The sequence below is a fragment of the Caenorhabditis remanei genome, chromosome I (genome assembly GCF_010183535.1).
Source record: "Caenorhabditis remanei strain PX506 chromosome I, whole genome shotgun sequence".
Lineage (NCBI taxonomy): Eukaryota > Metazoa > Nematoda > Chromadorea > Rhabditida > Rhabditidae > Caenorhabditis > Caenorhabditis remanei.
The window spans coordinates 4,131,233-4,154,770 of record NC_071328.1 but is presented as its reverse complement, the minus strand read 5'-3'; the positions used below and the strand labels follow the sequence as shown (position 1 = coordinate 4,154,770).

Here is a 23,538-nt window from a genome sequence, read left to right as displayed (position 1 = left end):
TAGTCGAGATGATTGTCCCAATCTCCTCTCTAATCAGTTGGACTCTTTCTCATTGTTATACGATGGAAACATATAGAATTGATCGGTTGAATCGACGTGCAGGACTTTGCCGCATTTATCTGAATCTCAGGTGATTGTGAGGTTTTGATACCGTACCTCGATTCCGTTGATCTAGTCGAGATGATTGTCCCAATCTCCTCTCTAATCAGTTGGACTCTTTCTCATTGTTATACGATGGAAACATCGAATTGATTGGTTGAATCGACGTGCAGGACTTTGCCGCATTTATCTGAATCTCAGGTGATAGTGAGGTTTTGATACCGTACCTCGATTCCGTTGATCTAGTCGAGATGATTGTCCCAATCTCCTCTCTAATCAGTTGGACTCTTTCTCATTGTTATACGATGGAAACATATAGAATTGATCGGTTGAATCGACGTGCAGGACTTTGCCGCATTTATCTGAATCTCAGGTGATAGTGAGGTTTTGATACCGTACCTCGATTCCGTTGATCTAGTCGAGATGATTGTCTCGATCTTCTTTCTAATCAGTTGGACTCTTTCTCATTGTTATACGATGGAAACATATCGAATTGATCGGTTGAATCGACGTGCAGGACTTTGCCGCATTTATCTGAATCTCAGGTGATTGTGAGGTTTTGATACCGTACCTCGATTCCGTTGATCTAGTCGAGATGATTGTCTCGATCTTCTTTCTAATCAGTTGGACTCTTTCTCATTGTTATACGATGGAAACATATCGAATTGATCGGTTGAATCGACGTGCAGGACTTTGCCGCATTTATCTGAATCTCAGGTGATAGTGAGGTTTTGATACCGTACCTCGATTCCGTTGATCTAGTCGAGATGATTGTCCCAATCTCCTCTCTAATCAGTTGGACTCTTTCTCATTGTTATACGATGGAAACATATCGAATTGATCGGTTGAATCGACGTGCAGGACTTTGCCGCATTTATCTGAATCTCAGGTGATAGTGAGGTTTTGATACCGTACCTCGATTCCGTTGATCTAGTCGAGATGATTGTCCCAATCTCTTCTCTAATCAGTTGGACTCTCTCTCATTGTTATACGATGGAAACATCGAATTGATCGGTTGAATCGACGTGCAGGACTTTGCCGCATTTATCTGAATCTCAGGTGATTGTGAGGTTTTGATACCGTACCTCGATTCCGTTGATCTAGTCGAGATGATTGTCCCAATCTCCTCTCTAATCAGTTGGACTCTTTCTCATTGTTATACGATGGAAACATCGAATTGATTGGTTGAATCGACGTGCAGGACTTTGCCGCATTTATCTGAATCTCAGGTGATAGTGAGGTTTTGATACCGTACCTCGATTCCGTTGATCTAGTCGAGATGATTGTCCCAATCTCCTCTCTAATCAGTTGGACTCTTTCTCATTGTTATACGATGGAAACATCGAATTGATTGGTTGAATCGACGTGCAGGACTTTGCCGCATTTATCTGAATCTCAGGTGATTGTGAGGTTTTGATACCGTACCTCGATTCCGTTGATCTAGTCGAGATGATTGTCCCAATCTCCTCTCTAATCAGTTGGACTCTTTCCCATTGTTATACGATAGAAACATCGAATTGATTGGTTGAATCGACGTGCAGGACTTTGCCGCATTTATCTGAATCTCAGGTGATTGTGAGGTTTTGATACCGTACCTCGATTCCGTTGATCTAGTCGAGATGATTGTCCCAATCTCCTCTCTAATCAGTTGGACTCTTTCTCATTGTTATACGATGGAAACATATCGAATTGATCGGTTGAATCGACGTGCAGGACTTTGCCGCATTTATCTGAATCTCAGGTGATAGTGAGGTTTTGATACCGTACCTCGATTCCGTTGATCTAGTCGAGATGATTGTCCCAATCTCCTCTCTAATCAGTTGGACTCTTTCTCATTGTTATACGATGGAAACATCGAATTGATCGGTTGAATCGACGTGCAGGACTTTGCCGCATTTATCTGAATCTCAGGTGATAGTGAGGTTTTGATACCGTACCTCGATTCCGTTGATCTAGTCGAGATGATTGTCCCAATCTCCTCTCTAATCAGTTGGACTCTCTCTCATTGTTATACGATGGAAACATCGAATTGATCGGTTGAATCGACGTGCAGGACTTTGCCGCATTTATCTGAATCTCAGGTGATTGTGAGGTTTTGATACCGTACCTCGATTCCGTTGATCTAGTCGAGATGATTGTCCCAATCTCCTCTCTAATCAGTTGGACTCTTTCTCATTGTTATACGATGGAAACATCGAATTGATTGGTTGAATCGACGTGCAGGACTTTGCCGCATTTATCTGAATCTCAGGTGATTGTGAGGTTTTGATACCGTACCTCGATTCCGTTGATCTAGTCGAGATGATTGTCCCAATCTCCTCTCTAATCAGTTGGACTCTTTCTCATTGTTATACGATGGAAACATCGAATTGATTGGTTGAATCGACGTGCAGGACTTTGCCGCATTTATCTGAATCTCAGGTGATTGTGAGGTTTTGATACCGTACCTCGATTCCGTTGATCTAGTCGAGATGATTGTCCCAATCTCCTCTCTAATCAGTTGGACTCTTTCTCATTGTTATACGATGGAAACATCGAATTGATCGGTTGAATCGACGTGCAGGACTTTGCCGCATTTATCTGAATCTCAGGTGATAGTGAGGTTTTGATACCGTACCTCGATTCCGTTGATCTAGTCGAGATGGTTGTCTCGATCTTCTCTCTAATCTGGTCGAGAGTTTTTTGCCGCTTTCTCATTGCTCTAAACCCTCTTGAACTAAAATTTTGGAATAAGTTATACTAAAATTTTGGAATAAGTTATGTTGTTGTAGTTTTTTCATATATTTTAAGATACTGTTATCGTCCAAATAAATCTATAAATATTGTCGTTCAGCTTTTCACAACCTTTGATTTATTTTTTTTTGTAGTTTTAGTTGATAATTTTATTAATTTATTAATGTGTTTGCCTCTTTAGTTTATTTCAAGATTTTATAATTCGACAGTTGATTATGTGTGATTAAATTTTGAAACCATCTGACTTAAACAGAATGAAAAGCATCCTCAACATTAATGTGCCCGAGTTGCTGTTTGTCTTTTTTCTAAATGTTCTCTCTAAAATACATTTTTTCAGCTCATAAACTTTTTCTTTTAACCCATATCTCCTAAATTCATTCTTCTTTCTTCCTGAAATCTGGGTTTGAATTTCTCAAAAGTTCTCCATAAGTGACTTTGCAGTTTGTAAAATATAAATGTTGTACCAATGTTAGATTCACAGAAGAATCAAGAAAAAACAAAAAACAATCTGAAACAAAAGCAAAAAATAAAGATCTGGAATGTGCTTATATTACAGGTGTGATTCTAAGGAAGGCGTGAAATTATGGTTTGGAGCTAATTAGATTTCATATTTTCTCATTCTTCTTCGAATTATTTCAACTTTGAAAGAGTTTTACATGCATCGATGTAATGATAAAGGTCTTATGTTTCTGAAATAAAAAATACAAACCGAAATCCTCAATTTTGTATTTGAACATAATCGTTGAAAGTGTCTTCCTAGGAAGGCACAATTTAAGAAAGCGAGGTGACAATCAGATGAGTTTTACCGTTTCATAATGTTTCCCAACGATCATATCTTTGAGGGGAGGAGACGTACAAAAATGTGATAAGATTGAAAAATGAAAATCTTGAACTGGACTTTAGACACAGAAACTAAGAAAGTTCTAGACGTTCATCTGAAATCGGGAGAATACTTCAAAGATGACAATTCCCTGCTGAAAAAGAATAAATTCGGAATAAATATTAATTGAACAAATCTGATTATATTGTATCTATTTTTCTTTCTTTCAGAAAATAAATCTAATCGAATTTTCAGATAATCGTTTTTTCATTCTAACCCATATCACTTTTTTTCATTTTTTTTTCCCCGAAATCTGCCAAGTTCTTCTGGCAACATCTCTTCTTTCTCTCCAAGTGGTTTTCATTAATCACTGATTTTTTCTCCCTTTCAATCGTAAAAATATTATTTTGCTCCTGGAAGAGTTATCATCAACAAAACCTGACAATACTGACAATTTCTACTCACAATACTGTCGAAAAAAATAAAGTTTCGACAAGGATTTTCAAAAAAAAATCTTCTTTCTTCTTCAACTTGCTCCGCTAAGAAATAAAAATATAAAAAATGCAACGATAGATTCTTCAGATATTAAGGGAATTCTGAAGATCGCCGTAAGATCGTGTTATTCCTATTTTACGCTGTCGACTCAATATGAGTTTTCGGATGAAGAGCTCGATATCCGGTAAGTCGGAGAATTCTAAATATTCCTCCTTTCAATATTCTTTTGAATTGCTTTTCAGACTTTCCAACGAAACGGCATCTTTGGATAACCAACTATTGGTTTCAGCTCGTTATATTTGTATGAGAAATAGTTGCCGGTGGCAAGGTACCCTCATAACCCTGTAGTTCTCCGAGTCCTCACAATAAATACGCAACGGCACTCCGCCAAAGCCTCACGCGCCTACCGTAACCTCAGCGCGTCAGTTCATGTGGATATGTGTACTCCACGTGGCAACAAGTAGTTTTCTGAAGCCGGTTGGCTTTTAGAGTTAGTTCTAGTTTTAGTGTTGGTTGTTTTAACTTTTGTTTTGTAAGTTTACGCTCCCTTATTCTAATTTCTTGCAATAAAGTATATTTATTGTAAGAAACTGTGTTAATTGTCGTCTTATTTTATCCGGAACCTATCGCCCCGTATTTATACGCGGGCAACTAAATGGGAAAATTTTAGTCAAGGTGAGTATTTCAGAATCTTCGAAATCCACATTTCCATCTTTTTATAGGTTTTCCTGAAATCGATGGAAACGGCTGGGAGTCGCACGGTTATTAAAGGTTTGGCGGAGGGTGAAGGTGTCTTTACGACTCCGATTTGGAAACAACAAAATAGAGAAGAGGTGTGAATTTTTTTCTGAAAACCAATTTCAAAGTCAACTTTTTTAGAGCAATGGTGACTCTATTCGAACATCTGCAAAAAAATCAGAATCCGACGATGTCACAGTTTTGAGCGGTGTTAAATCGTGGCTATATTCGAGATGTCGTATCAAATTCTGCAAAAACCGGAAAAGATAGAGAGATGGAAATGAATCCAGAAGATGGCAATCTCGACATTACTATTCTGTCAAGCTGGGCAACTTCTAAGCCTTCCGAAGGTGACACTGCTGCTCATGCTATTTCAACAGAAACTCCCAGTCTCAAGGTGATAAATACATCAATACGATTCCTAGAGCGAACTCTAAAAATATCAACAGTACCGGTCAAAACGCTGTGAACTTTGCCCGTTTTCAGTTGAAAATGATCAAATTCAAGAGAGTATCATGGTTATATTCATTGTCCCATCAAGTAAATTTTCATGCATCATACAGACCAAAAGTAAAGCTTCATTTTTGTAGTTGACAACTTTTTTGTACGGGAACTCCCTAGAGAATTACGTATCGACAAAGTAATTTTTCCCTCAAATCGACCAATTCCAGTGTAAAATAGTGCGATTTTTTAGCTGTCATTTTAAAATGACCATAACTCTCTAGGGAATGTCCGTACAAAAAAGTTGTCAACTACAAAAGCGGAGCTCTACTATTGATCTGTATGATCCATAGAAACATACTAGGTGCGGCAATCAGAAATACCATGCCACACTCTCAAAGTTGGACAATATGAACTGAAAACGGCCAAAGTTTACAACCTTTTGACGGGTACTGTATACCTTGAAATTGAAAAGATTGAAATTTCGGTTAGCTTACCAAACACTTACCTTTATTATTCGGGTAGAAAAATATCATCTTTAAAATTTTCAAGATGATTTATAATATAATCTAGAAGTTTTCGAGTAATGACTGTTGGATTCCTCACTGTTTTTATATTCCAACTAATCAAACATAATATAATTCAGTTTATTGAAATACTGATCTTTACAGAAATCAGTTCCGAAAATTGTTGTGGGTTCTGGTGATGCTCCCAAGGATTCTGCAGATGGTTGTGGTGAAATGGGACTCTATCGGGATATTGAATTCCTCCTCCTGAATGTGCCGAGTAGGAATCACAACACCCCGGATCCTGTTCTTTCAAAGGCTTTGCGGGAATCTGGGTAAGTTTTTTGAATTTCAATACAAATCAAACGGAAACATTATAGTCTGACAAGAGGATTCGAATTCGCTGCCCACAATAAACTTCCCTTCCGGGGTGGTAAATCCATGTTTAGATTCAGATTGTTTGATGAACGGGATGCGAAGAAGTTGGTGGAATTAATTGGTGGAGCTGAAAGCTGGCATAAATGTGTTCACTGAACCCAATATGGTAACGGGCTCGATGAAGTTTAATATGTATATATTCAAACATTATTTCAGTCTGGTCTGTCACGATTGTTCTGGAGAAAAACGTCAGTAAGCAAAATCGGATATGCATTTATTTGGAATTTCATGTGAGTTCAATGGAGTTGAAAAATCAAAACAAAGACTGAAATAACAATCAAGTTTAGGTATGGTTTCGACAAATCGATCAGTCGTCCCCAATATATGAAAGACATAAATAAGGAAGGGATTCGTAATCTTCTCAAACAGAGAAAAGACCTAGGCCCACAATTGCTCTGGAAAGTTAAAGAAGTACGTGTTTTCTTTCCCATTTCATATACTTCTTTTTTGTTTCAGACTATGCACCTTTCGATGAAAGTCCAGATTGAAAATATGCTTTCAGGAAACTGTCAGTCAGATCAGAAAGAGACTGATACTTCACATGGTTAAGATCTATTTTAGTTGAATTTCACATTCCGAAAAAACTAAAGCTTCTTGCCTGAAATCGTCACAATGTCTCGAAGTTAATAATTTTCTATTGAAATGTGAATCTGTTCTCAAATATCCATTCTTCTAGATCTTGTTTCTTACTGAAATGATGCAAATATCAGTTGTAAAATATTTTTCTGTATATCCAATTTCCTCCTTCATTCACTCTTTTTCTTTTGTTCTTTTCCCTAACACCAGCCAAAACTTATATTGTTCTCCTTTCCGATTGGCTTCGTTCACAATCTTTCAATCATTGTTCTTTAATTCAAAACCGAAAATAAATTTTGAGTCAGTCTTAACTATTTCTATGAAATTCTAGAGTTTTATTCTTCCTGAAATAGACAGAAAAAACCAAAATTTTTCAATTCTGTATTTGAACATTACCATGAAAAATGTCTTTATAGGAATATATGATTTGGGAAATCGAGATGACGATTTGATTTGTTTACCGTCTTACAGTACCATGCAGTAAGACATACAATTTGACCTTTTCCAGTAGAAAATGACCAGCTCTGAGAGGGTATTACGGTATGACTGGTTTTTCCACAAAGTAAATAATGTATGAACCATACAGAACAAAGGTAGAGCTTCATTTTTGTAGTTGACAACTTTTTTGTACGGGAACTCCCTAGAGAGTTACATATCGACAGAGTACTTCCTCCCTCAAATCGACCAATTTCAATCTAAAATAGAGTGGTTTTTGAGCTGTCGTCTTGAAATGACCATAACTCTCTAGGGAGTGTCTGTATAAAAAAGTTGTCAACTAGAAACATGAAGTTCTTACTTTGTTCTGTATGGTATATACATAATTTACTTTGTGGGACAATCAGTGATACCGTAATACCCTCTCAGAGTTGGACAATTTCAACTGAATACCGCCAACGTTCGTATGTTTTTGCACGGCACTTTATAATGTTTCCCAGCGATCATATCTTTGAGGAGAAGAGACGTACAAAAAACGAATTCTAGACGTTCATCTGAAATCGGGAGAACCTTTCAATATTGATAATTTTTAGTCTGAAAATAAGCGGATTCGGAATAAAAATTATTGGATTATCGTAGCCTTTTGCTTCCAGAAAATCAACCAAACTTCAGAATATAGATTTTTTCTACTCTACCCCATATCACTTAAAACATTTTTCCATTTTTTCTTCCCGAAATCTGCCAAACTCTTCTGGCAACATCTCTTCTTTCTCTCCGAGTGGTTTTCATTAATCACTGACTTTTTCTTCTTCTCCCTCTTATCCCCTCTCAATTCTCTTCCGCACATCTTACTCTCTCTGATATTCCTGCGATTCCTTCCGCCCCCATTCCGACATCAGCTGTTTGTTGTTCTGCTTCTCTCCCCTTCATCCCGCCCATTTTTCTTCTCTTCAGACTTTTCAGTTCACTCTTTTTCCTTCTTCTTTCCATCGAGACAACAACAACATGGGCGCTTTCGATCGCGTGAGTTTTCATCTTTACTGTTGTTGTTTTGATGCGTTGAAATACTAGGAAGTGTTGAAATTCTATTCTGTTTCAAGGTAAAAGCTCAAGTGGCATCAGATTCAAAATGGACATCCAGTCCGTACAAGGGATTCATAGCCGGGAGTCCATCGAGCACATACGTCGATATTGTCTCAACAGCGTGAGTGAAACATTTTGCAATAGAGCGCGATCCAAATCCTAATTTTTTTTTAAAATTTCTATTTTCAGTTTCGAGGACGCAACGAACACAATGAACTTTGCTCGTCACTCGAAATACGATGAAATGTATACTCCTTATCTTGGATCATTCCGCGAACGACACAATTACACTTCGATTGCACCCAGCTTGTGTATCAACAGACCGTCCGTTTCTTTCTTTTTTTCAGTTTTTCAATTTTTTAATTTCCAGAAACCGAGCCATCGAATACGACATGTCACCACACAAAGCATACAATCCACGACAGTCTGAGTGGCTTCTTGAGAAGGACAAGAAGTACAGAGTTCGTGGAGCTCGCAATATAATCCATTCGAAGAGCGCTTCGGATCTCAGTATGCCTCCATTAACTCGTCGTACTTTCACAGTGCCAACTGACACCATGCGGTAATTTTTTCGATTTTTTTCTAACTTTTGTAAAAATGTTCAAATTAAAAACTCATTTTTTCCATTTTTTCATTCCAGTCACCAAAACCAATTCCTCTACTGGAATGGCCGTGCACTTGGACTCGACTACGTCGCTCCATTCCTTCGCCGCGAAGACTATTCTCGTCACGAAGATCGTCGTTATCAGAGAATCTACTGGTCTCCACAATTCATCGACTTGCTTCCATCGTGCCGTCACTCGGCTCATCTTATGCTTTCCGCCTATTAAATCACTTCCAGATGTGCTTTCGCCCATTTTTCTGTGTTTTTTTCTGTGCCGCTTTCTACTTTTTTCTATTCTTCCGTGTTCTGAACAGGGGTGTAACATTTTTTATATTGAAAACAATAAAAACAACGATTCGAAATAAATGTAATGCATTTTTCTACTTTTTAACATAAAAATTTACATTTTAAAACAAAAAATGTTGTTGTTAAATTTATTTTCAGAGAGCACTAAAAATAAAAAAAATTGAATCGTGTCGAGACCTACCGTAATCTTTGCCGCATGCGCCTTCGTGACCTAATGGCGGGAGCGGAAAATTCGGCATCGAATTAGAATTTTTGAGCGCGATTCGGGCTTTGATGCTCGTTTCCGTTCATTTTTCTTCATAACCCCCACTCACAACGAGAGTCATGCGTACTGCTTGGCTTCTCACCCTACTTACTTACTTACTAATCAAGGTAATTTCGTTTATTTTTGGTTTCAAAACTCAATTTTTCCATTTTTCAGAGCACAACACAAGCTCCCGTCACCAATACAACATGCGACCCGGCAAAAGAATTCGACTGTGGGATCGGAAGTCTCAGATGCATACCAGCCGAATGGCAGTGCGACAACATAGCGGATTGCGACAATGGAAAAGACGAGTTGGGATGCACGTATGCCCATCACTGCGGCAACTCCTTCTTGTTGTGCAAGAACACACGATGTGTGGCCGGCGAATTCAAGTGTGACGGAGAGGACGATTGTGGTGATGAAAGTGATGAGCAACACTGTGAATACAATACGAGAAGATCGCGATCAGGTCGTCCCGCTCCTCCTCCTCTGCCAAACACGTTTGTCGGTCATAACGGACCTGAATGTTTCCCACCAAGATTGCGATGCAGATCAGGACAGTGTATTCAGGCAGATCTCATTTGTGATGGACATGCCGATTGTTCCGGAGGCGACGATGAAGTCAACTGCACGAGAGGACCCATTGTAGATTTGAAGAAGACACCTTCTCTCAATGAAATGCACCCTGACCCAACTCTTTTTGCTCATGATGATTATGATGTAAGTTTCAGTTTCGGCTCCGGGGCATTTCGCCACCAATTTTTTGAAAATTTCCAATGCTATAACCTTAATAAGCATAATCAACGCGTGCTAGTGATATTTTTTTTCTCAAAAAGCTTTGGAAATTTTCCGAAAATTGGTGGCGAAACGTCCGGTGGCGCAATGTCCCGGAGCCTTAATTTCAAATGGTTATATAAACTTTCTTGTTTTTCAGAAAGAGGAATGCCGTCACGGATACGCTCTCTGCTTTAGTGGCGACGTTTGCATCCCGAACAACTTCTTCTGTGATGGAGACATCGACTGTGAGGATGGTTCTGATGAGCTCAATTGTGATATCAACGTACCAAGCGAAGAGCAATTCCTTTCGGGACAAGCTGACCATATGCATGCCTGCTCTGCAGCTGGAAAGTTTGCATGTGAAACGAAAGGAACCGAAATAACTGTCTGTATTCCAATGAACGCGACATGCAACGGTATCAAGGAGTGTCCATTGGGAGATGACGAGTCTCGTCAATGTTCGGAATGTGCCAGAAAACGATGTGATCACACGTGCATGAACACACCTCATGGTGCCAGATGTATCTGTCAAGAAGGATACAAACTCGCTGATGACGGCGTCAGTTGTGAAGATGAAGACGAATGTGCCACGCATGGACACATTTGTCAACATTTCTGCGAAGATCGTCTCGGATCGTTTGTCTGTAAATGTGCCAACGGATATCAATTACAAGAGGATGGACATTCATGCAAATACGAAGCCACTTCTACTTCCGAAGGATATCTTTTCATCAGTTTAGGAGGAGAGATACGTCAAATGCCATTGGCCGATTTCAGCGACGGTTCGAACTATGCTCCTGTTCAAAAGTATGCCGGACACGGAAACATAAATTCAGTCGACTTTATGCATCGCAACAATAAACTGTTCATGGCAATTTCTGACCCACAAGGCGAGCCCACTGGAGAATTGGCAATGTCAGAGAACGGCTTGTTGAGAGTTCTCCGTGAAAACGTCATCGGAGTTGGAAATATTGCTGTCGACTGGATTGGTGGCAATATATTCTTCACACAGAAATGTAAGTAATTCTATATTTCAAACCTTTAATTTCAAAACATATCTTTCAGCTCCCTCACCAAGTGTCGGAATCTCGGTGTGCAGCATGAATGGATTGTTCTGTCGTCGAATCATTGAGGGAAAAGTTCACGGACAAACCTATCGTGGTCTCGTCGTTCATCCGATGCGCGGTCTCATCATTTGGATTGATTCCTACCAGAAGTCTCATCGTATCATGATGGCGAACATGGATGGTTCTCAAGTAAGCTCATTTTCTTTTATTTTTGAGTAAATTCTATCGTTTTCAGGTTCGAATTCTTCTTGACAACAAATTGGAGTCACCAACGGCTCTGGCTATCGACTACGTTCGTCAGGATATCTACTATGGAGACGTTGACCGCCGTCTGATCGAAAGAGTCAACATCGACACAAAGGACAGACGAGTGGTGATCTCAAGCGGTGTCCATCACCCATTCGACATGTCTTACTTCAACGGATACCTTTATTGGTCTGATTGGTAAGTTTATCGCTCAAATATTCAATAAATTTATTTTGATTCTTTCAGGGGAAGTGAAACATTGAAAGTACAAGAGATCACTCATCACCACTCGAGTCCTCACATCATCCACACATTCAACCGTTTCCCATATGGTCTTGCTGTCAATCACTCTCTCTATCAGACTGGTCCATCAACCAATCCATGTCTAGAGCTCGAATGTCCATGGTTGTGCATTTTGGTGCCAAAGAATGATCAAATCACTGCTGCCAAATGTGTCTGTCCAGATGGTTATACTCATTCAATCTTGGATAACACGTGCATCCCACCAACAACTATTGACGAGGAGAAGAAGCTTGAAAAGCTTTCTCATGTCGGAGCAGCGTTGATGGCCGAGAATTGTAAAGCCGGTGTGGCGTGTCTGAATGGAGGATCGTGTCGCGAACTTCAGAATGAGCATGGAAGAACTCATCGCATCGTTTGTGACTGTGAGCAACCATACGATGGTCAATTCTGTGAACGTCTCAATCCGGAAATGCTAGCTGCAATGGAAGAAGAAGACACGTCTGCCGGACTCATTGCTCTTCTACTCATCTCTCTCCTCATTCTCGTCGTTGTTGGATGTGTCGCCTTCTTCTGGTTCGCTCAACGAGAATTGACAAACGAAGTGATTTCCACTGCTCGTGTTCATGTTGACAACATGGCTCGGAAGGCTGAGGACGCTGCAGCTCCACTCGTCGACAAGTTGAGAAAGGTCACCGATATGCAAAGAAGTACATCACCAAGAGAAGGATGTCATTCGGCAACAAACGTCAACTTCGTCACTGATGAGACAACTGCCGAGAAGAGAGTTCGAATGCAAACTTCACCGGTAAGATTATCTCTCTTCTTCGAAATATTAACATTTCTCTCATTTCAGTCATCCTATGGCAATCCACTCTACGACGAGATTCCGGATGTGCCGTCTGGCTTCACGATATCCACGTCTGCACCATTCGCCGGCATCATCCGCTTCGAGGATGACAACAGCTTGTTGTGATTTCCACAACTAAACTAAATCAAATGTCTGTAAAGTATATTTATTTTCGTTTATTTATTGCATGAACGTTGATAATGCTTATTGTTCTTGTTGTCTTTCTCTTTTTCAGATGCACAATTTAGACAAATAGCACAAAGCAAAGACAATTTGAAAAGGCATCTAAAGTGTTTATTTTTGACAGTCAAAAATCGGGAAAAGCAAACAGCAGGGAACCGGGAGGAAATAGGAAAAGAGTTAGAAAATAACTAGATTTCAGAGGAAATAACAAAGAAACAGAATGCGTAAATGCTGCCAACAGTGACGATAGATGTGTTGTGTGCTGGGAATTGCTCGGTACTTCTCGTCGTCTTCCGTGCTCTCACCAGTTCCATGATTGGTGTCTCATGTGGTGGCTCGCTCAAGATTCGTCGTGCCCAACGTGCAGATGCATCATTCCGTCGCCTCAAGATCAACTGAGAGAAGCAGATGCAAATAGCACGACCAGAGTGGTATTCAATGGCGGAACATTCGGATTCGTTCACTTTCCGCAGTTTCATCTCGATCTCGGACCGTTCCTCAGCAGTTTGTTGGGAAGAGCTGCTGAACCATCGGAAGAGCAGCTGCAAACAATGTTGGAACAAGTCAGAGAAATGTTTCCGCAAATGTCAACAGAAGCAATTCTGACAGATCTTCGACAAACGGGAATGACACAAACGACTATTGAGAACATTCTGGAAGGACGTATTGGAGTGAATCCGTCGTTACTACCCGGAGCATTGGATGATGAGCTTTCTGATGAGGTGAGTAATAAATAAGCATGGGAAAATGAGATCTATTCTTTTATTATTTCAGAGCGAAAACGAGATCGAGTATGAAGAACCGATCGAAGTTATTCAAGAACCAGACAATGGACGACAGCGGACATGGACGAAGTTGAGTACGTCGTCTGGTGATGAAGAACTCTCTTACTATGAGATTCAAAGAGCAAAGATGATTGAAACATATCGGCGGAAGTACTTGGCTTCAGACAAAGCTGCCGATTTGCGAGCAATGGGAATCACAGAATAACTCATTTCTCCATATCTTTTTAGGATGTTCTTGTCGAAGAAAGCTACGGCTGTAATTCTTCTTCTTTGTGTGTAGATTTTGTTGTATATTTTGTATCAATTAGATGAGATTCCCATCTTTTCATTCATAGCATAGTCCTATTTTCCTTTCATGACCCTTTCTTCTCTGTTGTCACGTATGGGTATGACCATCATCCAAATTATCAATTTCCTCTGTATCTTTTGAGATTCTGAATTTCGCTTTGTTTCTTTTTTTCGTGTTTTCCTCTCAAATCTCGTCTTTTTCTAATCCTTTACCTGTTTCTTCCCGGTTCCCTTCTGTATATTTTCCCCGATTTTTGACTGTCAAAAATAAACACTTTAGATGCCTTTTCAAATTGTCTTTGCTTTGTGCTATTTGTCTAAATTGTGCATCTGAAAATGAGAAGAGCAAAAAGAACAATAAACATTATCAACGTTCATGCAATAAATAAACGAAAATAAATATACTTTACAGACATTTGATTTAGTTTAGTTGTGGAAATCACAACAAGCTGTTGTCATCCTCGAAGCGGATGATGCCGGCGAATGGTGCAGACGTGGATATCGTGAAGCCAGACGGCACATCCGGAATCTCGTCGTAGAGTGGATTGCCATAGGATGACTGAAATGAGAGAAATGTTAATATTTCGAAGAAGAGAGATAATCTTACCGGTGAAGTTTGCATTCGAACTCTCTTCTCGGCAGTTGTCTCATCAGTGACGAAGTTGACGTTTGTTGCCGAATGACATCCTTCTCTTGGTGATGTACTTCTTTGCATATCGGTGACCTTTCTCAACTTGTCGACGAGTGGAGCTGCAGCGTCCTCAGCCTTCCGAGCCATGTTGTCAACATGAACACGAGCAGTGGAAATCACTTCGTTTGTCAATTCTCGTTGAGCGAACCAGAAGAAGGCGACACATCCAACAACGACGAGAATGAGGAGAGAGATGAGTAGAAGAGCAATGAGTCCGGCAAACGTGTCTTCTTCTTCCATTGCAGCTAGCATTTCCGGATTGAGACGTTCACAGAATTGACCATCGTATGGTTGCTCACAGTCACAAAGGATGCGATGAGTTCTTCCATGCTCATTCTGAAGTTCGCGACACGATCCTCCATTCAGACACGCCACACCGGCTTTACAATTCTCGGCCATCAACGCTGCTCCGACATGAGAAAGCTTTTCAAGCTTCTTCTCCTCGTCAATAGTTGTTGGTGGGATGCACGTGTTATCCAAGATTGAATGAGTATAACCATCTGGACAGACACATTTGGCAGCAGTGATTTGATCATTCTTTGGCACCAAAATGCACAACCATGGACATTCGAGCTCTAGACATGGATTGGTTGATGGACCAGTCTGATAGAGAGAGTGATTGACAGCAAGACCATATGGGAAACGGTTGAATGTGTGGATGATGTGAGGACTCGAGTGGTGATGAGTGATCTCTTGTACTTTCAATGTCCCTGAAAGAATCAAAATAAATTTATTGAATATTTGAGCGATAAACTTACCAATCAGACCAATAAAGGTATCCGTTGAAGTAAAACATGTCGAATGGGTGATGGACACCGCTTGAGATCACCACTCGTCTGTCCTTTGTGTCGATGTTGACTCTTTCGATCAGACGGCGCTCAACGTCTCCATAGTAGATATCCTAACGAACGTAGTCGATAGCCAGAGCCGTTGGTGACTCCAATTTGTTGTCAAGAAGAATTCGAACCTGAAAACGATAGAATTTACTCAAAAATAAAAGAAAATGAGCTTACTTGAGAACCATCCATGTTCGCCATCATGATACGATGAGACTTCTGGTAGGAATCAATCCAAATGATGAGACCGCGCATCGGATGAACGACGAGACCACGATAGGTTTGTCCGTGAACTTTCCCCTCAATGATTCGACGACAGAACAATCCATTCATGCTGCACACCGAGATTCCGACACTTGGTGAAGGAGCTGAAAGATATGTTTTGAAATTAAAGGTTTGACATATAGAATTACTTACATTTCTGTGTGAAGAATAGATTGCCACCAATCCAGTCGACAGCAATATTTCCAACTCCGATGACGTTTTCACGGAGAACTCTCAACAAGCCGTTCTCTGACATTGCCAATTCTCCAGTGGGCTCGCCTTGTTCGTCAGAAATTGCCATGAACAGTTTATTGTTGCGATGCATAAAGTCGACTGATTTTATGTTTCCGTGTCCGGCATACTTTTGAACAGGAGCATAGTTCGAACCGTCGCTGAAATCGGCCAATGGCATTTGACGTATCTCTCCTCCTAAACTGATGAAAAGATATCCTTCGGAAGTAGAAGTGGCTTCGTATTTGCATGAATGTCCATCCTCTTGTAATTGATATCCGTTGGCACATTTACAGATAAACGGTCCGAGACGATCTTCACAGAAATGTTGACAAATGTGTCCATGCGTGGCACATTCGTCTTCATCTTCACAACTAACACCGTCATAAGAGAGTTTGTATCCTTCTTGACAGATACATCTGGCGCCATGAGGTGTGTTCATGCAGGTGTGATCACATCGTTTTCTGGCACATTCCGAACATTGACGAGACTCGTCATCTCCCAATGGACACTCCTTGATACCGTTGCATGTCGCGTTCATTGGAATACAGACAGTTATTTCGGTTCCTTTTGTTTCACATGCAAACTTTCCAGCTGCAGAGCAGGCATGCATATGGTCAGCTTGTCCCGAAAGGAATTGCTCTTCGCTTGGTACGTTGATATCACAATTGAGCTCATCAGAACCATCCTCACAGTCGATGTCTCCATCACAGAAGAAGTTGTTCGGGATGCAAACGTCGCCACTAAAGCAGAGAGCGTATCCGTGACGGCATTCCTCTTTCTGAAAAACAAGAAAGTTTATATAATCATTTGAAATTAAGGCTCCGGGACATTGCGCCACCGGACGTTTCGCCACCAATATTCGGAAAATTTCCAAAGTTTTATGAGGAAAAAAACATATCACTAGCACGCGTTGATTATGCTTATTAAGGTTATAGCATTGGAAATTTTCAAAAAAAAATTGGTGGCGATATGCCCCGGAGCCGAAACTGAAACTTACATCATGCAAAAAGAGTTGGGTCAGGGTGCATTTCATTGAGAGAAGGTGTCTTCTTCAAATCTACAATGGGTCCTCTCGTGCAGTTGACTTCATCGTCACCTCCGGAACAATCGGCCTGTCCATCACAAATGAGATCAGCCTGAATACACTGTCCTGATCTGCATCGCAATCTTGGCGGGAAACATTCTGGTCCGTTATGACCGACAAACGTGTTTGGCAGAGGAGGAGGAGCGGGACGACCTGATCGCAATCTTCGAGTATTGTATTCACAGTGTTGCTCATCACTGCCATCACCACAATCGTCCTCTCCGTCACACTTGAATTCGCCGGCCACACATCGTGTGTTCTTGCACAACAAGAAGGAGTTGCCGCAGTGATGGGCATACGTGCATCCCAACTCGTCTTTTCCATTGTCGCAATCCGCTATGTTGTCGCACTGCCATTCGGCTGGTATGCATCTGAGACTTCCGATCCCACAGTCGAATTCTTTTGCCGGGTCGCATGTTGTATTGGTGACGGGAGCTTGTGTGGTGCTCTGAAATATGGGAAAATTGAGTGCAGGAATGCATATGGTCAACTATTAGACCCGAAAGGAATTGCTATTAGACCCGAAAGGAATTGCTCTTCGCTTGGTACGTTGATATCACAATTGAGCTCACGATGAGCTCATCAAAACCCTGAAAGCGCCTTAATGAATGCTCAAACCATAAGCAGACGATATTCGTGTGTTGTTTCGGAGCTCAATAGTGACAGTGTTACATATGATTCGACTGATGGAAATGAGGGTTTTGCACTCTTTTTATTCCATTTTACTTAGACGACGGATATTTTAACCGAAAAAGAGTGAGATCGGAAAAACAACAGAGGTAGGAGATCGGAAAAACAATTAAATTCTGACGGCTTGAAGTTGGCGGATGATTTGAGTGGTGAAATTGTGAATACGACCGATTCTGCGAATAGTCTCTTGAAGGTTGCCGTTTTCTAGCTCCAAGGTAGCCATGCGAATTGTGTTGACAAAGCCATTGACGAGATTCGCAGTGTTGACAACACGGAAGTCCTCCGACTTCTCCAAGATTTCATCAAGCAATGGGATTCGGTTGCTCAGTCTTCCCAAGAGACGTCTTGATTCTTCGGTGACGACGTCTGAATAATAAATATATTAAAAGCCAATGTTTTTCAATTCTCACCTTGATCAGCCAATTCGTTTTCTCTGTGATATTTGATGAGGTCATAGTGGGCAGCCCCAATCTCCGACTTGAACAGTCTTGACAGAGCTTCCTGGACCGGAATGGCCATATCACTGAAATAAAACATTGTAATGCAGTTGAATAGACGACAAATCATTGGAATATCAACAAACGTCAAAAATTAACGATGTGCAAGCGAAAATGTAGAGCACATAAAGAGAATTGGAAAGACGAAAGAAAATTTAGGAGATTAGCTCTGGAATTCATAATTCACACCTGCGATCGCCAGTACTGTAGCAGTGAGGTTTGCACACGCGTGTCGAGACCTACATGACTCTTGCACGAGCGCGCCTTTAAAATCATATTTGTAAAATGGGATCTAAATTATTTCTGACTTGATTCGATTTATGTGAAAATAATAACTTCTCGAATAGTGCATTTTACGAAGTGAGAAGACATTTTTATTTGAAAATTGAAAAATTAATTCAAAAAGTATATATATCACGTATTTCTTGGTATACATAAAGCTTCAAAAAATTTGATCGATTGAAAGCAAGCAATTATCTCAACTTTTCTCCTTTTTTTTTAAATTTAATATACAGTTTGACGTTTCATTCCCTTTTCCTAGCTTCGATCACATTAATATGTCGAATTAAAAGTTTCAATTTCAGTTTGGTCTTCAACATGCGTGAGGTCATCTCTATCCACGTCGGACAAGCCGGAGTTCAAATTGGAAATGCTTGCTGGGAGCTTTACTGAACTATGCCATCCGACCAGAAAGCCGATGGAGAGTCCTTCACCACTTTCTTCTCGGATACTGGAAACGGAAGATATGTTCCACGCTCGATCTTCGTCGATCTCGAGCCAACTGTTGTTGGTAAGTTAATATCTTTCACATGTGGACGTGCACGATTCAAGAATGACGATTTGCAGACGAGATTCGCACGGGAACCTACAAGCAGCTTTTCCACCCAGAGCAGATGATCACCGGAAAGGAAGACGCCGCCAACAATTATGCTCGTGGTCACTACACCGTCGGAAAGGAATTGATCGACACCGTTCTCGACAGAATCCGCCGTCTTGCTGATAACTGCAGCGGACTCCAAGGATTCTTCGTTTTCCATTCATTCGGAGGAGGAACTGGATCCGGATTCACCTCTCTTCTCATGGAGCGTCTTTCTGTCGACTACGGAAAGAAATCCAAGTTGGAGTTCTCCATCTACCCAGCTCCACAAGTTTCGACCGCTGTTGTTGAGCCATACAACTCTATTCTTACCACCCATACCACCCTTGAGCACTCCGACTGTGCCTTCATGGTTGACAACGAAGCCATCTACGATATCTGCCGTAGAAACCTCAGCGTTGATCGTCCAAGCTACACCAACTTGAACCGTATCATCTCCCAAGTTGTGTCTTCGATCACTGCCTCTCTTCGTTTCGATGGAGCCCTCAATGTTGATCTCATCGAGTTCCAAACCAACTTGGTCCCATACCCAAGAATCCACTTCCCATTGGCCGCCTACACTCCACTCATTTCCGCTGATAAGGTAATTTTAAAAGCGATGTGAACTTGTATTTAACTTTCTTTTTTCAGGCTTATCATGAGGCTCTTTCCGTCAATGACATCACCAACAGCTGCTTCGAGCCAGCCAACCAAATGGTCAAGTGTGATCCACGCCACGGAAAGTACATGGCTGTCTGCCTCTTGTACAGAGGAGACGTCGTTCCAAAGGATCGACAGCAAACCTGACGAAAAGTGAGAAGCGTGACGAGCGAAAAAAGTCAGTTAATCATTGAATTGAAAAGCTTGGAAATAAAAATTATAGAGAATCACAAAAGAAGAAAAGAGAGGAAAAAGAGCGACAAATGACGTTGTTGAGAATGGGAGTCGAACGGAAGAGAAATCATCCGAACGGTGTCGATCCGGATATTTCATTCAACGAGAAAGGGCTAGGAAACGATGGACCAGAGTGCCGATGTCCCCCAGTAATCAAGAATCGCGGACTGAAACATGGATTCTATGCTGGGGAAAACAAAGTGTTGAATTGCACGAGAACGTTAGTTTTTTGCAATTTTTTGGCATTTTCAGTTCTCAATCTCTCTTACCATTCAGCTGTGGATCGAATCTTCATTACTACACTCTCCAAGTAAAGCCGGGGCCAAACGAAGGACAAATATATAAAACGGGAATGACAATTAATGGAGAAACCTATGAATTCGAGGGATTCTCGATGATTACACATGCTCCGTTACCCGAATGTATGACTAGACGACCTATTTGCAAGTATAGTTTGGAGTATGAGTTCCAGTTGGTTGAAGAAAGATTTCCGATTGAGGTTAGCATTGAAAAAGGAAAATGTAAAGGTGAAATTCTTTTTTCTAGTGTTTCGACCCGGAAGACTGTAATCATCTCTTCGATTACATCTTTCATGAGATTTTCGAGATGTTCGACTTCAACCTTCACCCAAAACACCTTCCACCTGGCATCGTCTCTTGTCCAATCATTCATATAATGCCTCGATTCGTAGCAATGAAAAACGGTGTTGCTCATTTGTGGTCTACTAAAACACTCCTCGCGTATTTCTTGATCAACGGAGATAAGGATTTATTCAATCCACAGGAAATAATAGATCACTGCGAAATACCGGATGATGCATTCAGTCGGGTTTCTAACAAAATGAAGCGATCAATTCTCCTGAATACACTCAAAAAACCTTCAGCACTGAGAGCGGATTGGTTTGAAAGAGATTCGGAACGACGAGAAGTGTATATTGTACATAATTCTATTCGATCTCAGAACTATAGTACTCCAATACTTGTGAAAATTGCTCAACTTGAGAAAAGGCTGAATAGAATGAAGAAAGACAAAAAGTTCGCGGGAAAGAATAAAGAGTATGATGTTGTGAAACGAGAGTTGGACCAACTGAAAGATGAACACCGAAATGCGCGGTATCTGAGCATACGGAAATCAGTCGCAGGGTACATTGACACTGGATTTAAACCAGATATTATTGCTCATATTGCTATGGTTATCATCGCTTCGCATCACATTCGATACAACTTTTCCTTGAGTGTTTTCGAAGAAATAATCGAGTATCAGTTCAATGATCGGAAAGTTATTGAGTTGGCTCTGATTCATTCGTCATTCAGAAGTCATTACGGAACACCTCCGGATCATATTAAAAATATCATTAGCAATTGTGGATATAGACGAAAATATGGGAGTGAGGAGAAACGGGAAAAGAAAAAAGGTAAGATTATAATGATGGTTGATGAGAAAAAAAAACTAATTTTCAGGAATTGTGAGCCTATTCAACATTATGGGCGGAGAAACAGAAGGAGGCGAGCCTATTCTTCACAACGAACGTCTGGAATATCTCGGTGACGCAGTGGTGGAACTCATTGTCTCTCATCATCTCTAATTTATGCTTCCTCACCATTTCGAAGGAGGTCTCGCTACGTATCGAACTGCTTTGGTTCAGAACAGAAATCTGGCGGACCTTGCCAAAAACTGTCGAATAGATGAGATGTTACAATATGCGCATGGAGCTGATCTCATTAATGAAGCTGAATGGAAACACGCGTTGGCGAATGCATTCGAAGCTGTTGTGGCTGCTGTATATCTGGATGGAGGACTTGGAGCATGTGATCGATTGTTCTCAAAAGCAATGTATGGAAGTGCTCCGAATCTCAAAAAAATGTGGGATCATATTAATGAGCACGAGTTGAAGAGAGAGGATCCACTTGGTGATCGAGAGCTATCGAATATAACTCCAGCACTTGCATCTTTTCATAAATTGGAGAACATTCTAAATATCAAATTCAACAATATTCGATTATTGGCAAAGGCATTCACTCGTCGCAATGTTCCACACAATGATTTGACGAAAGGGCACAACCAACGACTGGAATGGTTGGGTGACTCGGTGCTTCAACTCGTTGTCTCTGACTATCTCTTCCGTCGTTACCCATTGCATCACGAAGGACATATGTCATTGTTGAGAACAAGTTTAGTCAGTAATCAGACTCAATCAGTCGTTTGTGATGATCTCGGTTTCTTGGAATTCGTTGTGAAGCCACCACATAAAACACCTGAATTGAAGATGAAAGACAAGGCTGATTTGGTGGAAGCATTCATTGGAGCTCTCTATGTGGATAGAGGAATCGAGCATTGTCGATCTTCCATTCGGATTGTTTTCTGCCCGAGATTGAAGCATTTCATCAACAGTGAGCAATGGAATGATGCGAAATCACATCTTCAACAGTGGTGTCTTGCGATACGTGATGCGCAGAATCCGAATCCAGCTATGCCGGATTATAGAATTCTTTCTATAGAAGGACCCACCAATAATCGAATATTCAAAGTTGGAGTGTATTTTAGGTTTTATCTGGGATTTTTTGTTCCAAGAAAATTATTAATTTTCAGAGGAAAACGACTCGCTTCTGCTGCTGAATCGAACGTCCACAAAGCCGAACTGAAAGCGGCTGAAATTGCATTGGCTTCTCTCGAATCCACTTCAGTCTCAAGAATGAAAGAGAAGAATATAGGTGTACGTTTTCACTCTGAAAAACACTAATTTCTAACCAATTTCAAGTTTTTTTCAGAATAAAGATCATCATCGTCGACACCGACTCATCTCCGATGAATAATTGTTTCGTTTTATTGTTAATTTGTCTTGTTTTATTTTGTTTATTTTCCAATTTTCATGTGATTAATCATGTTGATACAAAAAAAAGAATTACAGCCGCACGCCAAGTGCCTCCTCAATATCCTTCTTCATATCCTTTGGATCAGTCGTCGGGCCTAATCTCTTGATGATTTTTCCGTCTCTTCCAACCAAAAACTTGGTGAAATTCCATTTGATCGCATCGAACATGAATCCTCCTTTCTCATTTTTCAAGAATTTGAAAAGTGGCGACGCCTTGTCTCCATTCACATCAATCTTTTGGAAAAGTGTGGGTTCGAATTTGAATTTATCGGCGACAAATGCCTGGATGTCCACTTCACAAGATGGCTCCTGACCAGCAAACTGGTTACACGGGAATGCCAACACTTCAAGTCCGTCCTTTTTGTAGCTGAAACAACTAATGAGATGGATTTGAGGAATCGAGAATACTCACACATCAAGAAGCTCTTTCAGTTGTGTATAATTCTTATTCGTCAGGCCACATTGCGATGCCACGTTGACAATGATGAGCACTTTTCCTCTGAAAAGACAACATGGAGAAAATACTTCAATTTTTCCGAAAACTCACTTGTATTCAGATAACGTTACGTCGTCTCCATTGGCGTTTTTGACAGTGAATTCGTAGACAGAAGACATTCTGAATATTGATGATGATTTGAGGGGAAAGTGTAGTTCTTATATAAA

At 40.6% G+C, this 23,538-nt stretch overlaps 9 protein-coding genes across 9 annotated transcripts; 5 read left to right on the top strand and 4 right to left on the bottom strand.

Annotated features, from left to right (window-relative positions):
• Nucleotides 1-5,159: 5,159 nt before the first annotated feature.
• GCK72_000644 (uncharacterized protein) lies at nt 5,160-6,819 on the top strand (the record flags this gene model as incomplete). The annotated part of the gene is made up of 6 exons (XM_053722603.1): nt 5,160-5,282; nt 5,998-6,167; nt 6,213-6,357; nt 6,427-6,500; nt 6,558-6,681; nt 6,727-6,819. 6 exons carry the CDS (start codon nt 5,160-5,162, stop codon nt 6,817-6,819), a joined length of 729 nt encoding a protein of 242 aa, XP_053591248.1.
• Nucleotides 6,820-8,286: 1,467 nt separating this feature from the next.
• On the top strand, nt 8,287-9,194 carry GCK72_000643 (uncharacterized protein; the record flags this gene model as incomplete). The annotated part of the gene is made up of 5 exons (XM_003109370.2): nt 8,287-8,304; nt 8,382-8,485; nt 8,554-8,688; nt 8,735-8,926; nt 9,005-9,194. 5 exons carry the CDS (start codon nt 8,287-8,289, stop codon nt 9,192-9,194), a joined length of 639 nt encoding a protein of 212 aa, XP_003109418.1.
• Nucleotides 8,979-9,221, bottom strand: GCK72_000642 (uncharacterized protein; the record flags this gene model as incomplete). The annotated part of the gene is made up of 1 exon (XM_053722602.1): nt 8,979-9,221. The coding sequence occupies one exon, from the start codon at nt 9,219-9,221 to the stop codon at nt 8,979-8,981; it is 243 nt and encodes an 80-aa protein (XP_053591247.1).
• A 377-nt stretch (nt 9,222-9,598) lies between these two features.
• GCK72_000641 (uncharacterized protein) lies at nt 9,599-13,874 on the top strand (the record flags this gene model as incomplete). The annotated part of the gene is made up of 9 exons (XM_053722601.1): nt 9,599-9,646; nt 9,696-10,241; nt 10,456-11,314; nt 11,364-11,554; nt 11,601-11,809; nt 11,858-12,659; nt 12,708-12,823; nt 13,084-13,606; nt 13,659-13,874. 9 exons carry the CDS (start codon nt 9,599-9,601, stop codon nt 13,872-13,874), a joined length of 3,510 nt encoding a protein of 1,169 aa, XP_053591246.1.
• Nucleotides 13,875-14,396: 522 nt separating this feature from the next.
• Nucleotides 14,397-18,275, bottom strand: GCK72_000640 (uncharacterized protein; the record flags this gene model as incomplete). The annotated part of the gene is made up of 8 exons (XM_053722600.1): nt 14,397-14,516; nt 14,565-15,358; nt 15,555-15,615; nt 15,662-15,852; nt 15,902-16,760; nt 17,044-17,514; nt 17,878-18,122; nt 18,167-18,275. 8 exons carry the CDS (start codon nt 18,273-18,275, stop codon nt 14,397-14,399), a joined length of 2,850 nt encoding a protein of 949 aa, XP_053591245.1.
• Nucleotides 18,276-18,918: 643 nt separating this feature from the next.
• On the bottom strand, nt 18,919-22,162 carry GCK72_000638 (uncharacterized protein; the record flags this gene model as incomplete). The annotated part of the gene is made up of 4 exons (XM_053722598.1): nt 18,919-19,277; nt 19,323-19,705; nt 21,667-21,855; nt 22,023-22,162. The coding sequence occupies 4 exons, from the start codon at nt 22,160-22,162 to the stop codon at nt 18,919-18,921; spliced, it is 1,071 nt and encodes a 356-aa protein (XP_053591243.1).
• On the top strand, nt 18,929-19,916 carry GCK72_000639 (uncharacterized protein; the record flags this gene model as incomplete). Its single annotated transcript, XM_053722599.1, has 3 exons — nt 18,929-19,043; nt 19,100-19,713; nt 19,761-19,916. The coding sequence occupies 3 exons, from the start codon at nt 18,929-18,931 to the stop codon at nt 19,914-19,916; spliced, it is 885 nt and encodes a 294-aa protein (XP_053591244.1).
• Nucleotides 20,048-22,816, top strand: GCK72_000637 (uncharacterized protein; the record flags this gene model as incomplete). Its single annotated transcript, XM_053722597.1, has 7 exons — nt 20,048-20,223; nt 20,280-20,502; nt 20,550-21,417; nt 21,464-21,570; nt 21,649-22,547; nt 22,593-22,716; nt 22,772-22,816. The coding sequence occupies 7 exons, from the start codon at nt 20,048-20,050 to the stop codon at nt 22,814-22,816; spliced, it is 2,442 nt and encodes an 813-aa protein (XP_053591242.1).
• An 89-nt stretch (nt 22,817-22,905) lies between these two features.
• On the bottom strand, nt 22,906-23,490 carry GCK72_000636 (uncharacterized protein; the record flags this gene model as incomplete). The annotated part of the gene is made up of 3 exons (XM_053722596.1): nt 22,906-23,242; nt 23,288-23,374; nt 23,423-23,490. The coding sequence occupies 3 exons, from the start codon at nt 23,488-23,490 to the stop codon at nt 22,906-22,908; spliced, it is 492 nt and encodes a 163-aa protein (XP_053591241.1).
• Between the last annotated feature and the right edge of the window lie 48 nt (nt 23,491-23,538).